The 26388-nt window shown below is 40.8% G+C and overlaps 1 protein-coding gene across 2 annotated transcripts; it reads right to left on the reverse strand.

Moving 5' to 3' along the window:
- Positions 1-370: 370 nt before the first annotated feature.
- Positions 371-26295, reverse strand: HABP4 (hyaluronan binding protein 4). Of its 2 annotated transcripts, XM_039543453.1 has the most exons (8): positions 25799-26295; positions 14789-14939; positions 12580-12741; positions 12318-12389; positions 10685-10768; positions 4116-4284; positions 2204-2386; positions 588-917 (listed from the first exon to the last, which is right to left on the reverse strand). In XM_039543453.1, the coding sequence occupies exons 1-8, from the start codon at positions 26100-26102 to the stop codon at positions 861-863; spliced, it is 1182 nt and encodes a 393-aa protein (XP_039399387.1). In that variant the 5' UTR covers positions 26103-26295; the 3' UTR covers positions 588-860. The 2 variants fall into 2 exon arrangements, with proteins under 2 accessions (XP_039399388.1, XP_039399387.1); XM_039543454.1 differs by lacking the exon at positions 12318-12389 and having other exon boundaries at positions 371-917.
- Between the last annotated feature and the right edge of the window lie 93 nt (positions 26296-26388).

Here is a 26388-nt window from a genome sequence, read left to right on the forward strand (position 1 = left end):
GCTGGAGTTGCTTCTTAAAGCAAAGTTTTCTACAGCAAGGGAGGAACTAAACATTTCAATTCACACAACTCTTCCACATACAAGTAGTTGGGGTTAGGACCTGGCTATTCTACAGTACACAAATAGGATTTCCATTTCTCACGCTCTACTAAAGGAGGACATTTTAAAAAAACTGAAAGTGTAAATGTGCCGCAGAGAAGTTTTTAGTTAAATTTAGATCCCTCTCCTACATTGTCAAGATTGCTGTTTTCAGTACAAAAGCCAGAGAAATGCAAATTGATATTCAGACTTCAGTAAAGCAGAAGCAGTCACACTTTGCTACTCCAATACCAAGGAACACTGAAGTTAGTTATAAGCACCTCACACCCAAACCAATTAACAGTTTTCTTTATTTGTCAACTTATGAAAATTGCGGTATAACTGCTTAAAATATGCAAAGGTACATTTCACTCAATGGAGTAGGGAAAGCAGCCTTCAAGTGTCTACAGGGGTTTGCTACAGATTTCCAATAGCAGACCATGTTGTACAGCTTACATTTCACTGTGCTTTCATGGAAAATTCTAAATTATCTTTATATACACATTTTAAACACTGTACTCTTGAACTTTATTGCAATCCCTTGAGTATAATACCATAAGCCTTCACACAGTTATCCCAAAAGGAGGTGCTGGAATCTGTAGCAAGATCCCAGTCCATTGATCTCCAGAGCCCCCTTCCCTCAATACCATAGAAGTGCAATCATTTCACACAAGAAAAAAAAAATCCATTTTTCCTTCAGACTCAGATGATCCTTTTCCACAGCAACATAAAACTGGTCTCTTCACAGCTACTTGGAGGTGCTGTCATTCAGGACAGTTCTTTCAAGCTAAAGCAGGAAAATCCTCAGGGTCATCAGGATTTGGAGCAATGATTTGTGTCTACAAAATGAGGAAGTAAGTTTAGAAAAACACATATATCCAGGACACATCTGAAGTCTCCAATCTATCTCAGAACTAGTTCCATTTTATTTATTTGTTAAATTACATTAAGAGGCATTCAATGCTTATTTCTAAACTGTTTTGTATCCATTATTTCTATGCAGGTACTAGACTTGTACCTGTCATTGTGGTATGGGTATATTTATGGTGTTGGGATAGTGACTGAAGGGGAAGTGACATTTTCCTGATACTTCAGATTCTATCTATTGGAAATTTATAGACAAACACAGGAAGCAGCTCACCATTCAAAGTGAATGAGAAGTTATTTTAAACACTGAAAAACTGAAGAGTTAATTTTTAGTTGTGTGCAAAATGCTACAGTGATACACACTTGATTTACTAGGTGTTTTCAGAATGTAGCTTTACTGAACGAAAGCATCAGAGGGATTAATTCCATGTCCCTTTTAAAGTTTCAAACTGTATCCTTGCTGAACTGAAAGAACCCTGGGGATTTTACTTAATAAAAAAAAAAATCCTCCATATTTGTTCACCTTCTAGCAGTATAAGGTTGCTAACCAGCCCATGTATCTCTAGGACTGTCCCTTTTTTGAGGCAGCTCCCCCAGAAAATCTGTATGATGCTCAGCACACGCTGTCAGCTGCCCAGTTTTATGGACTCAGGATTGTCCCAGATGTTCTGGTTTTCATACCTCAATGGTAGCAACCCTTGGCAGGTATGATACCAACTGTGAAAGAAGCAGTTCTATGAGGAGAATAGTTTTGAGTATGTTAAATCAGGGGTTTCTATGGAAAGTGGCAGATACTTGTCATTTATTTAATAGAGGATTGTACCTCCTGCATCTTAACCTGCAGGATCAAACATGCAACATTTATTAACTTTACTCTTAGTAGCTACAGGAAGTATTAGAATCTTATTACACAGTAATTTTGCTTGAAGGCTACAGCCTTTAATAATTTTAAGTGCAGAGTTATTTCCCTAATTTGATCAGAATTCTTTTCAGAAACCAGAAGTTACTTCTGCTGTACTACTCCTTCTAGCTATCATAAGAGTGACCTGAACTTTGACCTTTGAATGTGAACTCTTCACAAATAAAAAGCTATTTGCAATCTGAATTGCAATTTCACCACGTATAGCAACATACTATGGACTGAAAGCCTGGTACAGTATTGTAAGGAAAACACTAAAGTCCTCAGCAAAAAAAAAATAAATAAAAGACCTCGACTTCTCATGTCAGTTAGAAAAGTATAGCCACAAAATCAAATTACCACCACTTCTGGTCTAGGCCCAGTATCTTCGACTCTTTTGACACGTCCACGACCTCCTCGTGTTCCTCTGGCTCCACGCCCAGGACGAGGAAGATTCCCAAAGTTAATGTCCAGCTGAGAAGTTATATCATTAGCTGCTTTTCGGAAGATGTGGGAGTCATCCTCAAAATCCTCCTTTAACATCTAAAAGTGAATTTATCTGCAATTAGCATGCTGCTCAGAGCTTCAAAAGAGTTACTATATTACAAACCAAGTAGCACACCAGTAAAGTCAGACTTCCTGGATATCCAGGAGCCCCTAAATTTTGTGTGGCAGTGGGGGTAACAAGGGAGACTATGATAGCTCCTCCATTCTCAGGCTAGTTCTACGCTGGCTCGGGTGCAGTTAATCATAAGGACATAGGAAACTGCTATGCCAGCTCTATACCACCAGAGAACTCCCACACTGAGAAAATCCTCTGTGGCAAGAGCTCAACAGTTCCAGAAGGAGCACACAATCTGGCCCAAAGCGTTTACTCATGAGATACCCTCTAAGGAAGGGCTGGAAAGGAATAAGAACGGAACACTACAATCTACTTAAGTGCTACCACTGATCCATTCCGGTATTGGCCTTGCTACAGTTATAGCTCTAGTGTTGCTGTAAAGGGCAACAATTTAATTAGCATTAATATAGTTAGTGTACTAAAAGAATATTTTCCATAACAGCCTTTACAATACACCACCAGTAGTGCCTGGTACTGCTCTAAAGGTACAGCAAATCATATTCCCCATGTATCCAATTTGAAGTCTAATAGATTGCCCGTGTTAAGGAATACCCGTACCAGACAAGTCCCTACTCCTCTAGGGCCCGTTTCTTGCCATACTTGGGCCCCTTTACTGCCGGCCATAAAGTCTACTCAGGAGTAAAATAAAATTTAAGGCATATTCTTCAGATTCTGTGAAAGACAGGTCCTAAACTCACTAGGCTAGTAATTGAGGGAAGTCTAAAGCCACCTACAGGAACACACATGTAGGATTGTAAACAGCATACAAAGTACAATCTGCCCAATAAGTTATCCAGTCCAACAGTGACCAACACATGCTGAATCAATTTTTTAATTCAGATTCTTGGCGTGTAAGGGTCCCAGTCAAGGATCAAGCCTCCACCATCATGTCAGATGCTGAACAGACACAGCGACTTCCCTACCCTGAAAAGCTTACAGTTTAAGTAAGTCTAGGCAAGAATCTACAGGAGAAATCTGGTTCCACTGACATCAATGGGACCAAGATTTCACCCTACAACTTTAGTTATAACAGTATAGTGGCTCTGAGCAGAACAAGAGTTATGGAAAATAAAACAAGCTCTCCTGGATCACTTTAAGAAGCAGTACCATAGTCCTCATAAAAAATCGTTCAGATGTTCTCAAGTGGTTCACCAATAGTAACCAGATTCAGGACAACTTGGTATGCTGATGATGCTGGGAAAATGAATTTCCAGTATACACAGATAAAAAAATCATTAGTAAAGCAACAAGTAAGCTAAACACCAGGTGTATCAAAAAGTGATTCAAAGTTAAAATATAAAACATTTAGTAAACAGAGTTCACTTGTGCCTACAATTCAGTTAACAGAATTGTACATAAGGTGGCACAGGCAAGGAGACAGACTTCAATCTCCTAAAACTAAGCCATAAAGTAAGCAGAACTGAAACTTTACCTGGGCTAACTACTACTTGATATGTCAAGCGTTCCATGCTCATAATACAAAAAGGGATGCCTGGAGACTGGACAAAATGAATCTGATGGGTTTTTTGCACACGATTACAGGAGCTTGAACTATGAACACTTATTTCCAGTTTGTTCAGAATCAGGTAGGAGCCAGTGTCCTAACCCTGGGTGAAAGCAGAATTTAGAGAATCCTAAAGCAATGCTTACATCATCTCTATACTTTGACTTGTGAATCACCACTGCTTTGGAAGGAACAGTGGATTCTGGCTTCCGGATGTTGAATTCAGGCTTTGGTCGACTTTGTTGCTGCAGATTTTTCCACTCATCTAAAGTCATTTCTTGAGCTACTTCTTCCACTGGCTCCCCTTCAGCAACTCTAAAGGTTTATAGTTGTAAAGTAAAAACCATTAGCTTGTTATATGCCAGGAAGAACAAAAAAAAAACCTAAAGACAGACTACTTTGCTAAATACAATATTTTGAATGCTTCAGATTCTCTGCCATCTCTGAATTGTATCTGAAGAGCTTCAGTACTACAGAAAATATACCTGAAGCATAGACCCATTTACTTTTCATAATTTCTCATGCTATATTTGAAACCAATCATTAACTACTGCGGTCTCTAACTTCCCTTATCATGGAAAGGTTTGGCACAGCTGGAACAGCTAACAAGGGTCAAGGAACATGAACTCCAGATTAAGCCAGTCTGGCTTTTGATCTGGTATAGCATAGACCTTGCAGTTTTGCTGGTGGAGTTACTCCTAGCAATAAGTTCAGACTAACATGTCAGCAGGTTTGGATACCACTGACCACAAGGTTTTGTTGGGCCTCAGTCCTGCCGACTGACAAGACTAGACAGAATCATGCTTCAGAGAATCACACTTCTCAGGAGATCCCAGAACGTTGTTTTGGGTAATCACAGGATTCTACTTTGTTAGCCCCTTTTTAAAAAATGTGTACAGGAGACTGAGGGAGAGATATAATTTGGGCTGTGTAGTCAATATGCATGTAACATGCAGCTCTGATGTCAGACCTGGATGATGTGGTTCATTAACTGGCCAAGAAAGGCATGGATGAGATCAAGCTGGCTAAACGTCAATCAGGATGAAGACTGACAATGCTGGTATGTCCCAGGAAGCATATGAAGTAGGACAGATTGACAAAAAGCAAGCATACACAGGGAAGACAAAGTTCATAATCTGAAAGGCTTCTATATCTGATCATTTGTAGATTCCCCAGAATGAGATAGGTGGTGGCCGAAAGCCCCTTTCTATCAACATTTGGCTACACTTCCCAAAACCTTTAAGATGCAGACCATGCCACAATCCAGTCTGGTACAGCAAACTTTTACAATACGCTCCATATGTGACTACCATTGAAGGGCACTTGGAAGCCATAGCTAGTGCATTGCTCACTATGTGGTGTTAGCTGCAGAGAGCTCATCATATTAGTTTCTGGTTGTAATTAAAGGCGTTTATATAAATGTGGTTTGGGTCATGGCCATCTGAGAAGCTGTTTTTTCCCCCACAATGCATTGCCACAATGGTAGAGATTAATTGAGGCGTTTTACGAACAAGTTTTGAATGTCCTAAAGCTTGTTAGGCCATTTTATGGTGAAAGGCCCTCAAGATCTGCACTTTGCTTCTCCTGTTGGCCTCAAGCACAACGCTTTTGATCATTAAGGTTTGGCGTCGAATAGATTTACTTCATTTTGTACTTTGTAAAAATAAATTTGAAATATGAAAGGGGGAACAGTTTTATCTTGGAGGCAGGAGGAGTCAGAACTAACTTCAGCAGCATATTATGTATTTGTTTTTAGATTATAGGAGTGCGTTCAATGAACATCTGATAGGCACAATCTCTAAGCTTACGTTATTAGATTATATGAGAGAAAGGGCTTACTCCTTCTTTCAACTTGATCCTGCAGTAGAAGTCATAATGTTGACAGATCTGTCTCCATAGCAACAGTGTGTGTCACTTTACTGCAGGATCTAGCAGGAGAAACTTGGTAGAAGGAGAAAGCACTTAACTTAACAAGCAAAAGGAAAAATTTTAATTTGGGCTCTCAGACTGAAGAGCTTTTAAAATAAGGTTTCCTAAAACAAGAAATCATCACGTAATAGTCATAAAAGAATTACATAAACCCATCTCTTGGCATGTCTCAATAGTCTTGTCTAGGAACTTCACAAATTATGTTCAGTTTACACAAGCCAAATGTTGAGGGTAGTTAAAACAGTTTTGGATGTAGTGCTGAGAATGAGGATCTAACTGTGACCCTGGGGCAATAAGTAGTATGGGGAAAGAGTATATGGTGTGTTCACTATGTTGAAGAGGGATCTGTTGGAAATCTATATAAAAGGTATACTACCTTCAGGAAAGCAAGGAATGGAGAAGGAAGCCAGTAAGAGTATTAGGATTCTTCCTGAATTCTTTTTGTATTTCAAAAATGCTACAGATTATAGTACAACAGGAGGAGATTCTACTAAAGTACAAATGGCCAATCTGAAGATTAAGTGCTGAAGACTGGAAAGCAATGAGGGAACTGTGAGATTTAACAGGTATACATCTGTATCAAAGCTGACCAAATGCCAACTGCCCAAGAATTGCATGGGATATACATTCTAGAGATTTTCCGGAAGGAAGATAAAAGTCACTTAGACAGCCTGAGTGGATCCTTTATTTGAAGTACGGGTTTTATCTAGCAAGCAGGTCCACGTGAAGGTCTAAAATTCTGAGACCACCAAGGGCTAGCACCAAGGGCTTAACAAACGACCTGAAGAAAATAATTTCAAATTTGGATTTAAGATCGTGATATCACTGTGGCAAACTACATTGTGCGCACTAAAGGTCTACTTGAAAAGGATGTTCATACTGCTACTTCATCCTCCTGCTCTCCACTCCTACCCATTTATTTTATCCAGCTGTTGAATGTTTTCATTAACTAAAGTTATAAGCTCCTGAGTGCAGGGATTTACCATTTACAACATGTTTGCACAATACCTTGCAGAGTCCCCGACTAGGGCCTCACGGCAAGACAGTAATAAAATAAGTTTGTAATTCAATTAGTTTGGTATCCCTGTATACATTTAAGAGGTTTTTAGTAATGCTGCAAATTACTTTTCAATTGTGCTTCAGTTTCTCTTTTCTATTTTTTTGGATATAGCCCTTTACTAAGCATTAGTTTAAAGTGTCTTTTCCTCTTGGTTGCAGAGATTGCTTTGTTTGAATGAACAGTAATATACAGAAGGGGTTGGGGCTGGAATCACAAACATATCTGCCTGATAGCACATTACCAGTTCTAAAAGAAGCCAGGGACAAACCTTAAGAGATGGTAAACACTAAAAGCATGGCTTAGAGTTTGTTGACAGCAAAATCTTTATTTACTTTACCTTCAACTGAAAAGATTCAACCTACATTGTGTAGCTAGCTGATGGGAGGGTGGGCCGGAAAAATCAGAAAACGATAGCAACAATACATTTTAGTGCCAAAATTAAAATTAAGACAATTAGCCAAAGGGTTAAGAAAAAAGGTTAATCAAGCTAATAAGTGGTTCCAGAATACCAACAGAATAGCAACAGTGAGACAATCAACACTATCAGTTTTGCAAAACAAAACTGAGAAATATATTGAATGAAATGCTAATGAGGATGTGTCTAAATCTATAGATTAGCTGTATAGAGCTATTAAAATGGTAGCCAGATAAACAGATCAGGAGGTTTCCTAAAGAAAGAATAAGAAGGAAATGTAGAACGAATAGTGGTAATTAACTGTGAATTTATTAGGTGCCAGAGAACTGAAAAAGGACAGATTTAATACCAAGAGTAAGTAGCAGATCAAGGAAATAAGTAATCTCAATAAGAGGTAAAAGAAGAAAAATTGAGGAATATATCTGTAAATATTACTAGCTACTATTCAAAAAATGCTTTAACAAGATCCTAAACCAATTGTGCAGACAAGCCCCATAGAAGTCTTCCAGGTAATTATAAAAATGGGAATATAAAGACAATTGGGACCAGTACTGTTTTTATAGTTTAATATATTAATTACATCCTGGAACATGTTCATACTACAGCATGCATATAGCTTAATAGTGTGCACACTGTGTCAGGAGAGGCTGCAAACAAAAAGAAGCTAGAAAGGAATCTAGACAATTCAAAAATATGGGAAATAGAACTAAGTTAAGGTTACACTTAGATAAATACAAGATAAACTATGCTGCCTGGCACCAATATAAAAATGAAAGCTGAACAGTAAGATGGACAAGAATCTAGTGATGATGGCAGAAAAGGTATATACAGGCTTGCAGTGCAATACTATTAAAAGCCTCCCAGGTTATTAAATGCAAGACCAGGAAAGTAACAATAGTTCTACAGCCTCACAAATGCTATACCCAATTTCTGGGGTCTTTCCTAAAAGGATCAGTTCTAATAAACTGAGAAGGGAGGGAATGACTAAATAGTTCGAGCTTTCAGATGACACTTGAAACCGAGTGCCTGACTGCAAGTGGTTATTAAAAGGCAGCTGGAATCACTGAACTCTAAAGTCGTCAAAATTAACTATTTAAGTCTGGGAAGGTTAAAGCTATTTTGGGGCCCCTGTTAAGTTGCCTGACCAGGAGGCCTCTGTTGCTACTGCATTACCTGCCAACAGACTGCAACTCTGGAAGGCAGAGCCTCCAAGAGGAAGCGGGGCATTAGGCACACAGAGTCACCAAAACAAGTCATTTTAAACAGACTAAAACGAGTATTCTATTCAACTAACCCCTGCTTCTGAACAGCAAAGGTCATAAAAGGTACTGTCCCAGTCTGACTTTGTGCAAGAGTGTAGGTGTTAGCAGATGTTCTGAATAAATGCAATCCCTGATTATATATTCTGCCTCTATTAGATATGGTATTTACTCGTTCTTCTGAAGTGTGGGCTCATTGTGCTGCTATCTTCCCCAGAGATAGTCACAGTGAGACCCATATATTTAATATGTTTTTAGTTTGCACGCAGCTTTGAGAAGTCTCAGGATAAGAGTCATTTACACTGATGTAAGATACTATATGATAGTGTGCCTTTCACAGAACCTTTGCATATACTGCTTTCTTCCAGATTGCTGTGGACTTCTCCTACATCTAAACTTCCATTGAGGAAGAAAGTTTCTAGCCTTCCTGTCTGCAATGAAAGCCTTAGCAGGGTAAGAAAATACAGATCTATCTTATTGATTCTGAAGAGAATAGTCTGAAATAGCTACAGAGTGATAAGCGTACACATTTATTAGTTTCATAATTAAAAGCCAACCAGATTTGCCCACTACAGTTGGATGTACTTTTCATGTCTCTATGTTCAGTAGAAAACTGAGGTTATAACACATGTACTTACAAAGAAAGAGCTAGGACAGCTGAATTTGATTTTGATTTCAACTACCATAAAGAGGAAAATTATGTGAGACTCTGAAACATGACCCAGGACACTCAAGTAAAAAGGCTTAACCACTATTTTTAATATTTAGCTCTGTTAAAAAGTGTATAGTAGTGCATACATAAGAGTTAAGTTCTATGTAGATTACCTGCACTGCCCACATGATTTAAGTCTGCTGAAAATTAAGTTTCTGGAAACTCAACATTCTTAACTCAAGTTTGTCCAAGAGAACCCCCCCCCCCACACACACACACACACAGTTACTTTAAAACATTGAGTAACCCAAATATGTTAATTGCATAATTGAAAAATTAGGTCAACTTAGAATCTTATAAAATATCTCCAACTTGAACATGGATGTACATAAATCGTAGTGAAGTGGCTGGCAATAAACTAGATGCCTTCAACTTTTGTCTAATGGCTGACCCAAACACAGTCAGTTAGATAGTGATATTCTTTCCAACTTTAAACAAAGAAATGTTGGCTGAAATATTGCTCCTTACTTTGATGTCACCACCCCTTCACTACAAGCTATTTGTGTTGGTAGTGTTCAAGCTGGAGATATTTAAAAACGGTTGAGTTGATCTAATTTCTAACTTGATAATTAATATCTTTTGAAGCAAAATTAATTTTCACATTTGGACACTGATCAGAACCAACGACTGAGTATCAGGATGCAAACATCTCAATTTACCTTAGCTTTAAAAAACAACACAACACTCTTTCCAAGCAGTCATTTTTTTAAAATCGGGTTTGGAGGAGGAAGGCCACTCTTGCCCCCTATGAATCTCAAGGTAGAAGTTCCTGTTGTATAGGAGACACCCCTGACTGATTCATAAGGGAATTTTTTGTTAATGTATTTCAGTCGTGTTATCACTATATGGTTCCACAGGTACCTTGATGAGGGAATGGTTTACAAGTAAAATGTCTGTTGTAACATATCTAAAAATAAACTGGGAACTAGAATGCCACTATATCATTTATATTCCTTATAGAGTTTAAGAATAACTTAGAGAGGACTCTCTCATTTAAATACAAGTTTATATGTTACAGAAATTTATCATCTAAGTTACTGAGCTAGAGGGTTTTTAAAAAAAAAAAACAACAAAAAAAACAGGTTAATATTGCCATTACTTAGAATCAGTATGTATGTATTGTAGCATCTGAAGGCCTCAACTGAGACTGGAGCCCCATTTTGCCAGGTATGTATTTCCATTCTAAAATATTTATATAGTGCCAAATGTCTGCTAAGTGCTTTACAGACACATTGAAAGGCATGGTCTTGGAATGTCTCCCCACATGAATCCAGAATATTGGCACTGGCCAGTTATTTTGTTTGCATTTTAGAATTAAAGATATTTAAGACAGACTGTACTTGGTCAGAGGTTCTCCTTCAGGTGTCCCTTGGTGATCCTCTGTTTCTGCAGTCTCTTCCACAGGAGCAGTCTGTTCCATCTCACTGCAAAATAGAAAGGGGGGGGGGGGCGCCACGGGGGACAACAAAACATCCCTAGGTTATACTGAAAGCTTACAGTTCAATAAACCCCATTATTTGTAAATGTGCATATTTCATGACCAAATGAAGATAGAACTCATCTATACATTTCCAGACAAGGTACTATCAGAACTTTTCTGTGATCATAAGAGTTCCCAATCTACTGATCACCCAAAAACCACAACAAAACCATTAAATGAGACTAGTTTAGTGTGCTAGTAATACAGGATTATACAGTCAGAAGCACTGGAAATCCTTGGCTGGAGGAAGTGGTATCCACAAATATGTGAAAGCCAAAAGTATGCATGTTCAGGATATGAGAAAATTACACAGCAATCAGACCTAATGCCTTTACATGAATTTTCTAGAATCATATATATTTGCCTCAGTGTCTTGCAGCCCCAATTTCCACAAGTTAGTTGTGTGCTGTGTAATATGTCGCATGTCCTAATAAGCTTTAAATTTGATTTTTAAGTTTCAATAGATGTTCACTTGTTTTATGAGAAAAGGTAAACTAGAAATACCCAACTGACCTTCTCTATACCATTTCATATACCTAGTTTCATTTTTAATTCATTTTGATTGACTTTCAACAGCACTTGGAATGCCCAGATGACCGACACGCTTTTGAGAGACACACTAGGTAGGTGAGGTAGTATCTTTTATTGGACCAATTTTTATTGCTGGAAGGTACAAACTTTTGAAAGTTTTACCCTAAGCCTTTAAGATTACCCAGCTGATTTATTTTATGTTATAATTAACTCTATCTCCCATTTTTAACCCTTGAAAAACTTATTTTAAAGTTCAAATTACAAAAATATGCATTTGTGAGCTATTAAGTTGTTTATATATAAAGACTAGCACGTTATTTAGACAATGCAATGAGTAAGAATAGAATTTAATGGCCATTAAAGAGACCGCTATAAATTATAAAAGTTTTGCCTCCCTTCTCCCCAGGGTAAGCTAGCTGAGGAGGACCCAGATAAGCAAGTCAGTCCTGCTATGTCCCCTTGGAGGAAAGCTGGCTTATGCAGTTACCAGAATAATATTTAGCTGAAATAGCAGCACATCTCCAGCTGTGTCAAGGGATAGAAAAGGTGGCTTGTGGTCCTGTTTCCAGTTCAAGGCGATTTCAAACAGAACCAGATAAAGAGTACAGAACAATTTTTAAGACCTAGATACTTGTTAGAATTGTAGAATTCTCTTTAAAATTGACACAGGCCATCACAGTACCCACCATTTACTACACAAGCCCACCGTTTACTAAAATAGGAAAGCCAATTATATTTCACGCTAGCCAAAAGATGACTTGGCCCTAGGCAAATATATACTTAGAAGCCTGCCACAAATGAAGAATCTCCTTCAGGCTAGGATCTACTCAGTAAGCTTGAGCAAAGGGGCCATAACAGTTAAAGACAGAGTGAATGGATAAAGCTTGAAATAAAGGCAACTGTGATCAAGCATATAACAATTTCTGTAAAGTAAACTAGAATGGGCACAAATCTGCATGTACCTCAGATCATCTTTTACTGTTCCCCAGTTGTGAGCTCCACTTCCACCCCTTTTGTCTTCTGTTCTGATTCCTCTAGAGACAGAAACAGTATTCTTCAAATTAAGAAATTCATCCCTCATTGATGTATCAAACCAAAAGCACTATTAAATTGTTGAATACACTCTTTTCCCACTCCAACACTTCAAAAAGATATTGAAATGTTTAAGGTATGTGTTTGTTATCAATATATTAGATGAGAGCAGTAGTTACACAAAGTACTTACGTTTTATCACTCCCACTCTGTCTTTCAAATTCCCGTTTCCCTCTTTGGTCATAGCCATTAAGACTTCTGTTCATCCCACCACCTCTTCCTCTGCTTCGCATTCCACCTCTTCCTCCTCCACGACCTCTCATTGGTCTTTCCCGGTCAAATCTGTCAACTGGCCTGAAAGACAAGGAAGATTTTTAGTTAGACTACTTCTACATAAAAGTTAGTAGGAGAAAATCTGGTGTCATAGGGATGCTTTAGTGCAGCTGTCATAATAGATCAATTATTATACTCACTCACTATTACTAAAAGTATTTAGATCACATCTTATGCTACACTGATCTTATGCCCAGTCTGCTGCTCTTTGTCAGCATTAAAAACAGACAGAAGCTAAATGTGAGAAGAATTTTAGGTCTGCATTCTTTTATCCTTATGTTAGTAATAGTGACTATTAATTGTTTGCTTTTTTCTAAATATGCCAAACATCTAAAAGCATTTTATTAGGCACTATTACTGCCCTCATGTATTAGATTTGCATGTAGCAGGGTGTAAGCATTGGATTTTTTAAAGTCAGACTATCAAGGGGGAAGGGATAGTTCAGTGGTTTGAGCATTGGCCTATTAAACCCAGGGTTGTGAGTTCAATTCTTGAGGGGGCCACTTAGGGATCTGGGGCAAAAATCAGTACTTGGTCCTGCTAGTGAAGGCAGGGGGCTGAACTCAATGACCTCTCAAGGTCCCTTCCAGTCCTAGAATCCATGAATATGAATCATGAGAAATAATTAACAAAACAGGTTCAACCCCATGAGTACAAGAAACTCAAGAAGAATTTTAATACAAACACAGAAAGCAAGACTGACTTATCTGAGTTCACTAACCAAGCAGCATACAGCATAGTCAGGAGTAGATCTGGTTTATTAACTAATGTGGGTGTAAGTAGGGCACCTCCATGTACTCTTGTAATTGTAGACTTGGGTGCAAAATCCACCCCTAGCTGCAGGGTTATACTCCATAATCTCATCTTTCATTTGCTTTTTTTTTAAAGTTTCTAACCATTATGGCTGTGAAAATAACCTTGAAAATGTGACCCATGTTTAACCAATAACCATCGGTGTCTGCAAGCAATCTGAAATGCTAGCTCTGAAACATGTGAGCTGCCCCATTCATCTCACTCAGGGCCCCTGGACTCTGACTCTGTGGAATCTAGCATTTCCCCCCCCAAGATACCACAGAATTCAACAAATTTTTACTGCAGCATGTGTTACTTTGCTGCAGCCAGGCAACCCACATTGTTTTCTGTCTCCCTGCCCTGCTGGGGTCTGCTTGAAACTACCTCTTGCTCTGCACGTTTCTCCACAAGAGGGAACCGCATTACAGTGCACGCTCTTCACATTTCTTTTTGGGGAGCAAAGAAAAGAGGGGTGGTGGTAAAAAGGAGCCACAGCTTTCAGCTAAGGAACAGGGGTAACAAGAAATGCAGGTTGCACCGCTAGGCAACTTAGAGGATAGAGCAGCAACTGGGACCCAGGGAACTGAGAAATGAATTGCTGAAGCTGACTACAAGCTCCCCACCCACCTAGCACTTACGTGGCAGGAAGGATATTCTGAGCTTGACTGCCCAGACAACACTAACCACTGAAGCCCAGAGAGATGCCTTGGGTGGGAGTGGGGGGGGGGGGGGGGGAAATATATATCAAACACAGCCATTGCTGAAAACAAGCAATGACAAGTTGTGCATCTATTATTTTTAGCTACGAGCTAGTTATATACATCTGGGCAGAGGAATTTCATGGAGATACAATAAGTGAGCACTGCCACAGAATTTAAGGGTTAACAGAATTTGGCCCTATTTTGCTTCAGAGTCTATGGGGCCTAGATGTACAATTACTTAAAATCTGGTTGGTGATGTTAATACTCATATGCAGAAGTCATGAAACATTAAGTTCTATATGGCAGACATTGAAACCAGACCTTTAAACCAATTGCTTAACTACCAAAAAAGCTTGTATTATTCCATTAGAAATTTAACTGACATGAAGACACCAGACCCATACAACATTCTGACTACAATATAAATACAGGATGATTTACTTGAGAACTGATTCTTTGTCATATCAGTCTTTATAAAGATAAAACTAGGCTAACTAAATGGTAATCCATCAAAGCCTCTCAGGACATCAAACCCTTCACTGAGGGCCACCTTGCATCTTCTTAGAAATACATACTTTTCTACTGTGAACTCCACTTGTCTCTCCTTTTCATAGGGACGGTATTCCCTGAAGGAAGGTTTCCATTCGGCTTTGTCTTGTTTTACCTCCGTTCCCCTGTTATCATTCCATCCTTGTTGTTCTCCCCTTTTAGGAGCTCGCTTCTGACCTGCACACAAAAAAATTGTGACGAGTCTAAACATAAGCAGCATTAATAGATTTAGTTGCAATTACCAGACTACTGGCTCAAAAGAGATGACTATGCCACCATATATTCCTCTAGTTTTTCACTCCTACCAAGTTACTATAGGCTGAGCCGGTAGCACCACCTGTGGTCAAGGTTGCCTAACACTTCCTACCATAAAAGATCATATTTCTGTTGCTTATAACTCCAAACTTTAGCCAGTCAGGCTGAAATTACCATGCCAGGCATCTGCCCCAGGCTGAAAATTTTGGAGTGTTTTGGCTAACATAGTGCAGCCATTTCAGAAAACAAGATTAGGAAAAATACCTCATTTTGCTCATGTTTAAAAAAAAAAAAAAAGTGTTACAGGAACTCTGCCTCCCTCTGTGGTCACCCAGACAGCAAGATGGCAGAACAGCCTGACTGGAACTCAGAGGGATGAGGAATGAGCAGAGGGGAAGCGAGGCTGCTGCAGGAGCCAGAGGATGGGGAACAGGAGTCAGGGAGCTGGATGTAAATAGGAGCAGAGGGGGACAAAACCAGGCAGATTTATACTCCTTAGAACATATTCCACCACAACCTGGAATTGAACCCAGGAGTCCTCAGTGTCTACATTCCTCTACAATCAATAAACAGATGTGAAACCCATCCCTTTCTAGTGGTCGTCCATAGAGAGTGACAATTACTACTGCTGTATGCAGTGTTGTTGTTGCCATATCAGTCCCAGGATATTAGAGAGATAAGATGGGTGAGGTATTATCTTTTAGTGGACCAACTGCTATTGGTGTGAAAGACAAGCTTTCGAGCTTACACAGAGCTGAGGCAGAAACTGTGTGAAAGCTTCTCTCTCGCGCCAATAGCAGTTGATCCAATAAAAGATATTACCTCACCCACCTTGACTCTAATTATACGGCTATTAGTTACTCCATTAGTTTAAATGGAAGAAGTCTATGCAATGGACCTAACCTGCTGATGAAACAGGTGGGTGTGATTACGATGCCATATGTCAAGGCTGAATCCCAACTCTGTCACTCCGAGTGCAGAAGTGGGGCCCGCCATGAAGTTAAAAATTAATACTTGCTACTCCAGGCTTGTATTAAACGCCCAAGCTTTTTTCTGACCTTGGCTTGGTAAACATTGCCACCACCCAAATGCAAAAAAAAAAACCACAACAACTTTGGACCCAGGAAGGAACACTTGGGAATTCCTCCCTGTGGGGTACCCTCAAGCCCTTTCACTCCCCCTCTGGGGAAGAGCAGAGAAAGAAGAAAAAGGAAATTAGCTGTGCTTACCAGCTAATCAAACAACACGCACAAACCACTTAGGACACCAAAAATTCAATCCTGTTCTTAAGAAAGGTAAATTTTATTAAAAACAAAAAGAAAGAAAATATACCTGGAACTTCGGCTTTTGCTAGATTTTAAAAGAGCAAGTCCAAAAATCGAGCACTCAAAATAGCTTTCTTGGGGGTTCAGCTTAAAGGTTACAAGCAAAACAAAAGCATCTGGGGTTAGCACAGAGGAGTCCACAAGCCAGTAAGAAATAAAAGAAATAACCCTAATTGCATGTTTTTAGACATTCCCTAATTTTACTTACATATCTGAGGCTCTAGATAAATAGGTTCGAGGTATGAATTGATAATCTATAATCATACCTGGCTTAAAGCTGGTTACAGCATTACTGCCTGTGTCCCTGCAGCCCGAGAACAACAGACAAAGAGAAAGTTTCTTTCCCAATTTTAAAAAGTTCTACCTTCCCATTGGCACTTTTAGTCAGGTACCCACTTTTTTCTCTTTACCTGGGGGATTTTTTAACCTTTTACACGTAAAGCAAGTAAAGAACGGCTACCAAGAGGGATTTTACAGCTAACTGTCTGGCTGTCCATCAAAGGGAGATATCCCTCCCTTTATTTATCACACCATACGATTAAACTTTTTTTTTTAATTAGGAAATTACACAAAAAATTACATATGAGTGTATGTGAAGGTTGCAAAGCCAAGCACTCAGGAAATGCCAGAATTGAGGTGGCCCATGCAATCATAATTTTCTCCCCTTTTATGGAAGCACCACGATACAGTCTTTAAATTACATGATCCCATACTATTTTTCTCATAGGACCCCATTGGAATTCAATGGCAGAGGCATGGTGCTCTGGAAATGAATAAGGCTATTGTATATAGTATCATTGCCTCAACTGTTGCAGAAGTTGGAAGGTGTGTAGTGAATGAGGCAGGGGATCGCAGAAAGTGAGAAAGGATGGTCTTGTAGTTAATGCCACCTTGGAGAACTGAATTCTATCCCCGCCTCTGCCACTGAATTCCAATGAGTTAATGGGCAAGTCACTTCAACCAAACTTTTTAGTTAGCTACTAGTGGTGTCTTTTTCTGAGTGCCCAAAACGTGACCAAAGGCCCAGATACACAGATGTGTTGAGCACACAAATGCAACTGAAGTCAATGGAAGATGAGTTTTGGACATATGAAGAGCTATACAAACCCTAAGTAATCTTAAAACAAACCAGAGCACAGGTGTCTCACGTTGAGCATCCAAAATTAGTGGTCACTTGGCAATTTTGGCCTCGGTGCTTCAGTTCCCTTATCTATAAAACGAGGGTAATACCACCACTGAATTTAACCTGGACATTGAGAAGATGAATTCATTAATTTTTATGAAGTACTCAGACACCATGAGGAGAGCTGTGAAACATGGCCAGAAAGGGTTAAGCAGCTCACAGGCTAACTGACTCAGGTTCAACCTTTAAAAGAGTATGTAAATGGTAATTAGGGCCATTCCATGTTAGATAGACTAGAACTTTGAAATGCAAACCTGTATTGCTAGAGAATTAGAAGTGATACTAATTGTATGTGTTTACTTATATCTTGTTAGATGTTAGCCATGTAAACAGACAGTTCCTGTCTATTACTATAGCTATTGATTCAGAGATCAAAAGGGAATATTAACATTTAGATGAATCTTGGGTGAAAATGTCAGTCTATATGTCTGAAGTTTGTGGTAAACTGTATATGAACTGCTTAATGAATAATAACCTTATGTTAATCCATGTCGTTAATTACCAGTGATGTTTAGGAAATAGGTTACTTCAAAAGCCTATTGTTCAAGAGGCTGCTAGAAAACTATATAAAAGACTCTTGGGACCTGATCCTTTGATCTCAGATCTTGATTCTTTATGCAAGGGAAGCTTGAGTCCATAAGACAGATGTTCAGTCCCACCTGGATAGCCATGAATATGAACATTATACTATAACCCATGGACTAATTCTGAAAGAACTCTTTGCAACTACAAAGCTCACCATCTCTACTATGAAACTGATATCAGAACGGTACTCATGCCTGTATGTATACTGATGTTTTAACCAATACTCACTCACTTTTTTCCCCTTTTTAAATAATTTTTAGTTTAGTTAATAAGAATTGGCTGTAAGCACGTATTGTGGGAGGTAATGTGTTCAACCCTTTGGGATTAGTAGAACTTTCGTATTTGACTTGGCTGCCTAGGAGGGAGCCCAAAGACTGGACTGCTTTTAAGGGAACTGTGTTTTGACTTCTGGGTAATCAGTAAGGTATTATAGAAGCTGGTTTGTGCTGGCTTGATAAATCTAAGTATTGGAATATCCATTAGCTTTGGGGATTGTCTGCCCCATTCTTTGAAGTTTGCCCTAATTGTGCCTCAGTGTGGCCACCCCCTGGGACCCTGGTCACCAGGGCACTATAGAAACACACATGGAAAATAACGGGTTCAGTGTAGGGTTTGCATGACAAGTGTTAAACACCTGGAGACACTCAATGAATGAGGCAGGGGTCCCGTGGAAAAGGTCATATATGATCACATAATTCAGGACTTTCACAACACATGCCTGTGGAACTTTAATTCAAGCCCTTCCTGTGCAACATCTTCATCAACTGTGGCTTATTTAAGCTATTCACATATCCCTCACTAACTTCCACTCTCTGACTTTTGGGCAGCTAATGTATGCCACAGAAATTTATGGGATTCTGGGAGTTCACTCAACCTTCCATAAAGGAAATATAATGCAGGTTACTACACTGAAAATTACTATCCCAACTTAAACTGAAAACTCCAAACAGGTTAGCCTTAGAGCAAACATTTTATGTAATATCTGTCCTACAGAATTGGAAACTAGAGCAAGTTACAAACTATATAAATCATTCTGCCTATTACTGAAGTGCAGCCAACAGATTATACACAACATTATATAAAACAGTAAGTGAAGAACGCTATTGATTTGAAACCAAAGGGGAAAATGTAGATATGCAGAATATATTTAGTAATGTTGGAATGTGGCCAGAAGCTGAGGTTAACATCCCTAATCTAGTCCAAATTGGTTGCTAACATTACATAAGACAAGTGATCAGAGCCACACTATTACGTCCCATCTAACAGAACAATTCCATCATCAAACTTAACACAAGGCCCTATATTATATATATATATATATATATATATATATATATATAATGTGATTATGATCATATAAATTGCCCCGTTCATATATCTCAATTTGCCACAAAAATGAAAACGGATTCTTAAACAGTTAAAAACTTAGCACAACTAAGAAAAAAGTCTCTAGCTTTGTGTTATGAAGGTTAGCTTTCAAAATGCTAACTGATAGTGTGATATTTGCATGACCATGCCAACAGATCAAAAGAACTAGCTGTGAACAGGGTCGGCTGTCCCATTCTTCCCACTGGGCTGTTGACATTGAAGCCTAATGATAAGACTGTCAACACTTAGCTTGACATTTCTTAAAAAATGGTCAGCAAACATACTTCACTGCTGTTCCATGTAGTAACAGATATTGAGAACGAGTAGCAGGGCACCTAGTTGCTGTCATGACATTACAGTGGGGAAAAAAAAGGAATTAAAAACCCACTATCTAAAGCCTCAAATGCCTTGTGGTTATCAAAACACAAAACCAACATCCACACTTAATAGGTGTTCCAACCCCTTCCCATCCAAATATTCCCTACTCGGTTGCCAAAACATCCAGCTATCATACCTCGCTACCCTTACCCCCAAGTCTTGAGTGCTGTTTATTTTAAATATAAAAAAAAATCTATGGCACACAAAATTGAAAGTTTTGGGAAAGCTCAAAATACAATGAATTTAAACATCAAAGCAAGGTTACTGTACTGATTGACTAGAATTGAGAAGGGGGGGATGGTGCTCTATAATTCAAAGGTCACTGACATAAGATATGGCACCATACAGGACATTAATTCATTAATGACTCAGGAAGAAGTACGAAGTTGTAACCAACAGAATTTGTTTTTCATTTTTCCTTTAAAAAGGATAGGAAATTGCATTAAAAAAGAACTATTTTTGATATCTATTTCATACAATAAAACATAGTGAACTAAATGGAGATAGACTTCCACCTTGTGATCTTGTGCTTTCAATATGCCAGCATTCTGTAACAAAATCACCTACAGCAGTTTCCCCCTGTACAACCTCATGCCTATATATCTGGAATAATTATATTGCAGTTAGTCATAAAAAAAAAGTGTGGTTTTCACAGCTACCATCATGATCTTCGATTCTTCAAAACATTCAGTGTCTTACTACCCACTAAAACGGTGGATATTAATTAATCTTTTAGCAATCAGAGATGATGTCTAAACTACACCATTTCCAAAGTGTACATGCTAAAGATAGGAAGCAAATCTCCTAAAATGTTCATAATAGGCTTAGAGACAAACTGAACAGAGCTTTTTATTACTGCAGGATCAGCAACTTTTATTTGCCTGGACTGGTAGAGAATGCAAACTGTGCATTTCACTGGGCCCTTTCAATAAATTGCTGGCAAATGCAATTTGATCACTGTTTTAAGAATGGGTGAGCTGAACTAACATCAAGAGACCATTACAAAAGCTATAATACCTACATTTCATACCTTTCCCCTTGCCCTATCATCACACACAAAAACAGCTCAAGGACCAAAGAACAAGGCATTTGTGAACAGTAAACATCCACCACTATTCTGAAAGAATAAGGAAGCACCAGAAGCTTGGTAGTCTGAAGAATAGAGATTTTTTAAAAAAGGTTAGATCAATTAACAATGGTACTGCTCTTGTTATTGTCTCATCTAATTAACAACAAAGCCTAGAGAGAGTATTCTGGATTCAAAAAGATTTAATATTAAGCTGTGCAAGGCTAACACCTAATAGACAACTGGACTTATGACTTCCATTTGCTTTATGAACCACTCACTTTCAGGTGAGCTCCATGATTAAGTGAGAACTCACTTAGGAATAAAGGTTGAGGACCAGTTAAGAAAGAAAAAAAGGCAGCTGATTTACAGTAGTATGCAAATACAACAAAACCTCCATTCAAACCACAAAAAAGTTATATTGAAGAATATTACATAGAACTTCTGAGCAGAGCCTGACAGAGGGACAGTTTTACTAGTTGAAGATCTGAAGTCACAGTATGTCTACATAAGTGAAATTCAAATCTTTCTGAAAAGTGCTGAATGTTTATATTCAAATTTTACATGTTGCAAGGAACTGCTCTTAACTAACAATTTTTTTCTAGTCAAAGTAACCTACATAACGAAATAATTTAGATAAAGCTACTATAATGAAAATTGCACAGTAGTACTCTAACCCTAATACCAGAACCAGTCTTGGCTGTTCAAGTACTTAAACTTAATTTGCGAAAAGTCTAGTAACAAGTCCCTTGAAGTCTATTACAAGGCAGGTCAAGAAAACCTCACTTATCTTTAAAATAAAGCTGTACTCTTCAACACATGTGGGGATCATTAGAAAACTCTACAATTTTGCCAAATTCAGCCTGTAAGGAGTTTAAAAAGCTCTTGCGTATTCTTTTCTGCCAAATTGGTGATGCTCTGGCTCCTGTACTGGGTCGGGCAGTAGGCTTTCAGTCAAACCACATCCAGGCAAGGCTCCAAAGAATTCTAATTGCCTATTAGGGACAAGTTTAGATTTTTGGTAGTTTATCATGAACCCTAATATTAGGAACACCCCAATGTTGATAAAGATCATTCATCCAAAACTCTTCAGAGTAGTGTTCTTAATCAGTCAGCTGTTCAAGACAGACATCATATGCCCTTCCTGCCTATGCAGATATGCTTGATTATAGTTGTGGCTTTTGTGAAAACATATGAAGCCAACACTCTCCCAGAAGACAAGTCACAAAATTGGTAGCAATGTTCCTCAACTGCAAATCAGATTATGGCTGTATATATGCTCATAGAAATACTTCCTGAGTACTGAAATTAAGTCCAGAGTGCATCAGCTGCCTTTCAGGGTGTTCGTCTTCAACTTCTCTTTGACAACATACTGATTTACTTCCCTGAAATCTAGTGTGGGTCAGAGATCTTTTGTCATTTTGATTAGCAGGAAGTATTTGGAACAACTAATCTCACACACGCTGCAGGGGAAGAGGAAGCCCTGTCCCTCCCCAGCCTGGCCCAGACTAGCAACTAGAAGCCCACAGCTGGTGTTTTCCCAGCAGCTTCGGGGAAGATCAGACCCACATCTAAGAACGTTCTTCAGCGGCAGGAAGATCAGTGGAAAGAGGAAATCCCGTCTCTCTCTCAGCCTAGCCAGGATTAGTAGCTGGAGCCTCTGCACACTAGGAGCCCCCCAGCTGCATGGGGGAAATCAGACCCACCTCCATGAGCCTCTTCCAGCTGCAGGATGCTCCATGGCTGTTGACTTCAGAGTCCAGCTCTGAAGGCAGTGCAGAAGTGATGGTGGCAATTCTGCAACCCCACAACAACAGTTTTGTGACTCCACGGTTACATCATCATGAAATTTCAGATGTAAACATCTAAAAATGTTAAATTGACTGATTTTAAAACTCTCTGACTGAAATTGACTCTGATTTTGGTAGGGCCCTAACTATTAGCTTCATGGCAGCCTTGCTCAGGATTAGTCTCAAAGAGGCATCCCCTTTTGTTACTTGTACATGAACGACAGAGAGAGAGTCTAGAGCAGGGGTGGGCAAACTTTTTGGCCGAGGGCCACATTGAGGTGGCAAAACTGTATGGAGGGCCAGGTAGGGAAGGGTATCCCTCCCCAAACAGCCTGGCCCCCACCCCCCATCCGCCTCCTCCCACTTCCTGCCCCCCTCAGAATCCCCAACCCATCCAACCCCTCCTGCTCCTTGTCCCCTAACTACCCCCTCCCAGGATCCCTGCCCCTAACCGTGCCCTGGGACCTCATCTCCATCCAAACCCCCTGCTCCCAGACCCCTGACTGCCCCTCTGACGCCTATCCAACCCCCCAGTTCCCTATCCACACCCTTGCCCCCTGACAGGATCCCCTGGACTCCCACACTTATCCAACCCCCTGTTCCCCATCCCCTGACTGACCCCCAAACCTCTGTACCTTATCCAACCCCCTTACCATGCCACTCAGAGCAGCATGTCTGGCAACCAGACACGCTGCTCTGCAGGAGCACGCAATCCTGCCTCCCAGAGCGCTGCCTACATGGCGGCGTGGCTGCAGAGGAGGGGGGACAGCAGGAGAGGGGCCAGGGGTAGCCTCCCGGCTGGGAGCTCAGTGACTGGGCAGGACAGTCCTGTGGGCTGGATGTGGCCCACCTTTAGTATAGAGGCTACAATGCAGATACCGAGCAGTGGGGTGCTGCTAGCCACTCCTCAGGAACTCCTTCTTTGGAAAAGACTGTCTCATCCTGTGACCTGAAGAGCAGTACCAATGACCACAAATGCCTGGCAGAGCCTTCAGCTCTGAAGATGACATTACCAGCTACTTTGATAGAAAAGCTGCCCTGCCAGATTTAACAGAGAAGAGTTGGGCCTGCACTGTGTAAACAGCTCTAGTACCAAATCTTAGCACTCAGCAGTCTTGACCAACTCAAAGTTTTAACTTTAAGGAATTACCCTTCAAAGTAGTCAAAGCCAGCCTGGTGCTATTCTTACTGTAATCTCCCTGAGGTTCTACTGATGCTTCTTCGGTGCTCAGGGTGACATTGGTCCCCAGAGCATTTTGGTCAATTTCAAGGCAGACAATGCAACAAAAATGGTCAGGGGTCTTCAGCACTGCTCTGCCACAGACAGGGTTTGAAGTTGCAGAATGGCTCTCCTTCCTCATTTGATGTCATACTTGAAAAGAAAACAACTGAAAAGAGAGATCTGTTGTTATCCTTGATTGGAATTATGCTACAGCACCAATGCAGGCATGAAACAAACAGATCTGAGCTCAGAAAGCAGGTGCTGCTGTGCTCTTCAAAAGTCTGAGTCATTTCTCTAGCACCTTAGGTGCTGAGAGACTGCAAAACACTCAACTGGCCAAAACACACGCTGAAGGACTGAGAAGACAAGCACCACACAGAACCACCCCATAGCGTTCAGTTTACTCTGAGGGGTTAGTAAATCAACTACTACTATAGTGCTCCAAAATATAAAGAATCCATTGCAATATTTAGAACCAGATATACAATATTTACATTTGCACAGCTCATTTTGTACTGGAAACAAATCACAGCCTTGGCAAGCCTGTATCTAAAATTGTTCTATACATAAGGTGTAAGGTGCTCAGGTACTACACTATTGAAAGCGATACAAGAACCTATATATATAAAAAAAATAGTGAACTTTCAGATGCATGCTGTTCTGGCAGGAGTTCTGCAACACTGGACTTAAAAACAGAAGTGACATCCTGGCTCCATTAAGATGTTCACGTTCAACTAATGTTATATAACTGCAATCTGATTATAGGATCCACAAATGCTTGTGGTCAACTTTGTTATTTAGTAACACTAGCCCTCTTCTTCTAAATCACTTTACAGACACCAGTAGTTTCTCTTTATTAAATTAGATCTTTAAATCACTGAGCTGTGTTTCAGCATCACTCAGGCTTGCCTCCAAAATGCTAAAAAGTAAAGACAACCTTAATAAATGCTCAATCGCAATGTCACCACTCTCCTAAATTATTTTGGCTCATGCACTTGAAACAGTGTTACCTCTACGTATTTTAGTTTCAGTGCTATTAGAGTAGTTTCACTACATTTCTACCAGAAGCACTCATCTTCAACAAAGAGTGGACTTACTTATAAAATGTAAAGGGTTTAAGTCACACCACCACAGTTTAGTCTGTGCATCTGATTATCTGCTATCTGAACAATTTTTGTGTTCAGAACATGAAAATAAAAACATTAAACGTATAAATTCAATTTTACACAGATTTTGGCCCTAGCTGGTTCACCTACTGCTGAACAAAGGTATAACTTCATTTCTAACCTCGTTTTTATGCTGAAACAAGATAATCACTTGGTCATGTATTTGAACTTAAATGTTGCCTCTTTAAAGTCACAACCAGCTGATCTCCAAGTTTTTCAGCTCTCAAACATCAAGAGATGATTGGAGGAGAAAAGCCTGGGGAAGATAAGAGTCAGCGAGGGAGAGAGGGGCCAGTCCTGTGGTTCGGGTGAGGCAGGGCCGGACGCCAGGCGGTGTGTTGTGGGCAGCTCGCCAGACTCACTAGGTGACCTGGGCCCAGTCACTTGTCTGCGTCCCGTCCCGCACGCAGGCTTCCTGCCTACCTGCAATCGCTGAACCGTTCTCGGAAGGCCAATGGCCAAGCGCTTCCCACCCTCTCCTGGCCAGCGCCGCAGCCCAGGCTCACAGCTGCTCCCGGAGAGACTCCCCGCGTCCAGCTAGACACGCCCCGGCACAGGGCCAGGCGGCAGCCGCGGCCGGCCCCAGCCCTGAGCAGCAGGAACCCACCGCTCCGCCCGCCCGCCCACGCACCCTCGCCCACCCACAGGGCAGAGTTCAACTGCCTCCCGCCGGCCGCGGGGTGCGCCGCTCCCCGTACCGGGCTGCGGCGGGGCTCCGGGCGCCGCGGGGCTCTCGGGCTGCAGGACCTTGCGCTCTTTCTGGGACTCCCTCTTGCCGGCGGCGGGGCCGGGTCTCTGGCCGGGGCCGGCTTTCCTGCCGCCGGCGGCGGCCGCGGCCTCATCGCGCTTCCTGCGCTGCTGCTGGCGGCGCTCGGCCTCGCGGAGGACGTCGAAGGGGTCGGACTCATCGTCCAGCAGCTGGTGGAAGCGGTTGGCGACGGCGCAGCCGAAGCTCTCCTGCATGGCGGCGCCCACCGGGCTCCCCAGCGCCCCCTTCATCATCGCCGCGGCCGCGGCCGCCCCGCCACCTCCGGGCGGCGGCAGCTGCGGGCGCTACCAGTGCGCAGGGCGAAACCAACCCGCGCGGCAGGGAAGGGACAGGGGACGGGCACAGAGCCGGGCCCGGCTCAGCAGGGCCCAGACAACCACGCCATCGCCGCTCGACCCCTCCCTACACCCCGCGGGAGCGCCAATGACCAACCAAAGCACGGGCGCCCCTGGCGGTCTACGCGCACAGCCAATCAAGGCATTCAGCCGCGCCCCCTCCGAGCTCTAACAACCAATACCC

This window comes from Mauremys reevesii, linkage group 6 (assembly GCF_016161935.1).
Source record: "Mauremys reevesii isolate NIE-2019 linkage group 6, ASM1616193v1, whole genome shotgun sequence".
NCBI lineage: Eukaryota > Metazoa > Chordata > Testudines > Geoemydidae > Mauremys > Mauremys reevesii.

Coding starts and splice junctions, on each gene's coding strand:
- HABP4 (XM_039543453.1), bottom strand. CDS start 26,102: ATGATGAAGGGGGCGCTGGGGAGCCCGGTGGGCGCCGCCATGCAGGAG. Junction 12,742..14,788: donor GTGGAGTTCACAGTAGAAAA/GTATGTATTTCT, acceptor CTTGTCTTTCAG/GCCAGTTGACAGATTTGACC. Junction 12,390..12,579: donor CAGAGTGGGAGTGATAAAAC/GTAAGTACTTTG, acceptor TTCTGTCTCTAG/AGGAATCAGAACAGAAGACA.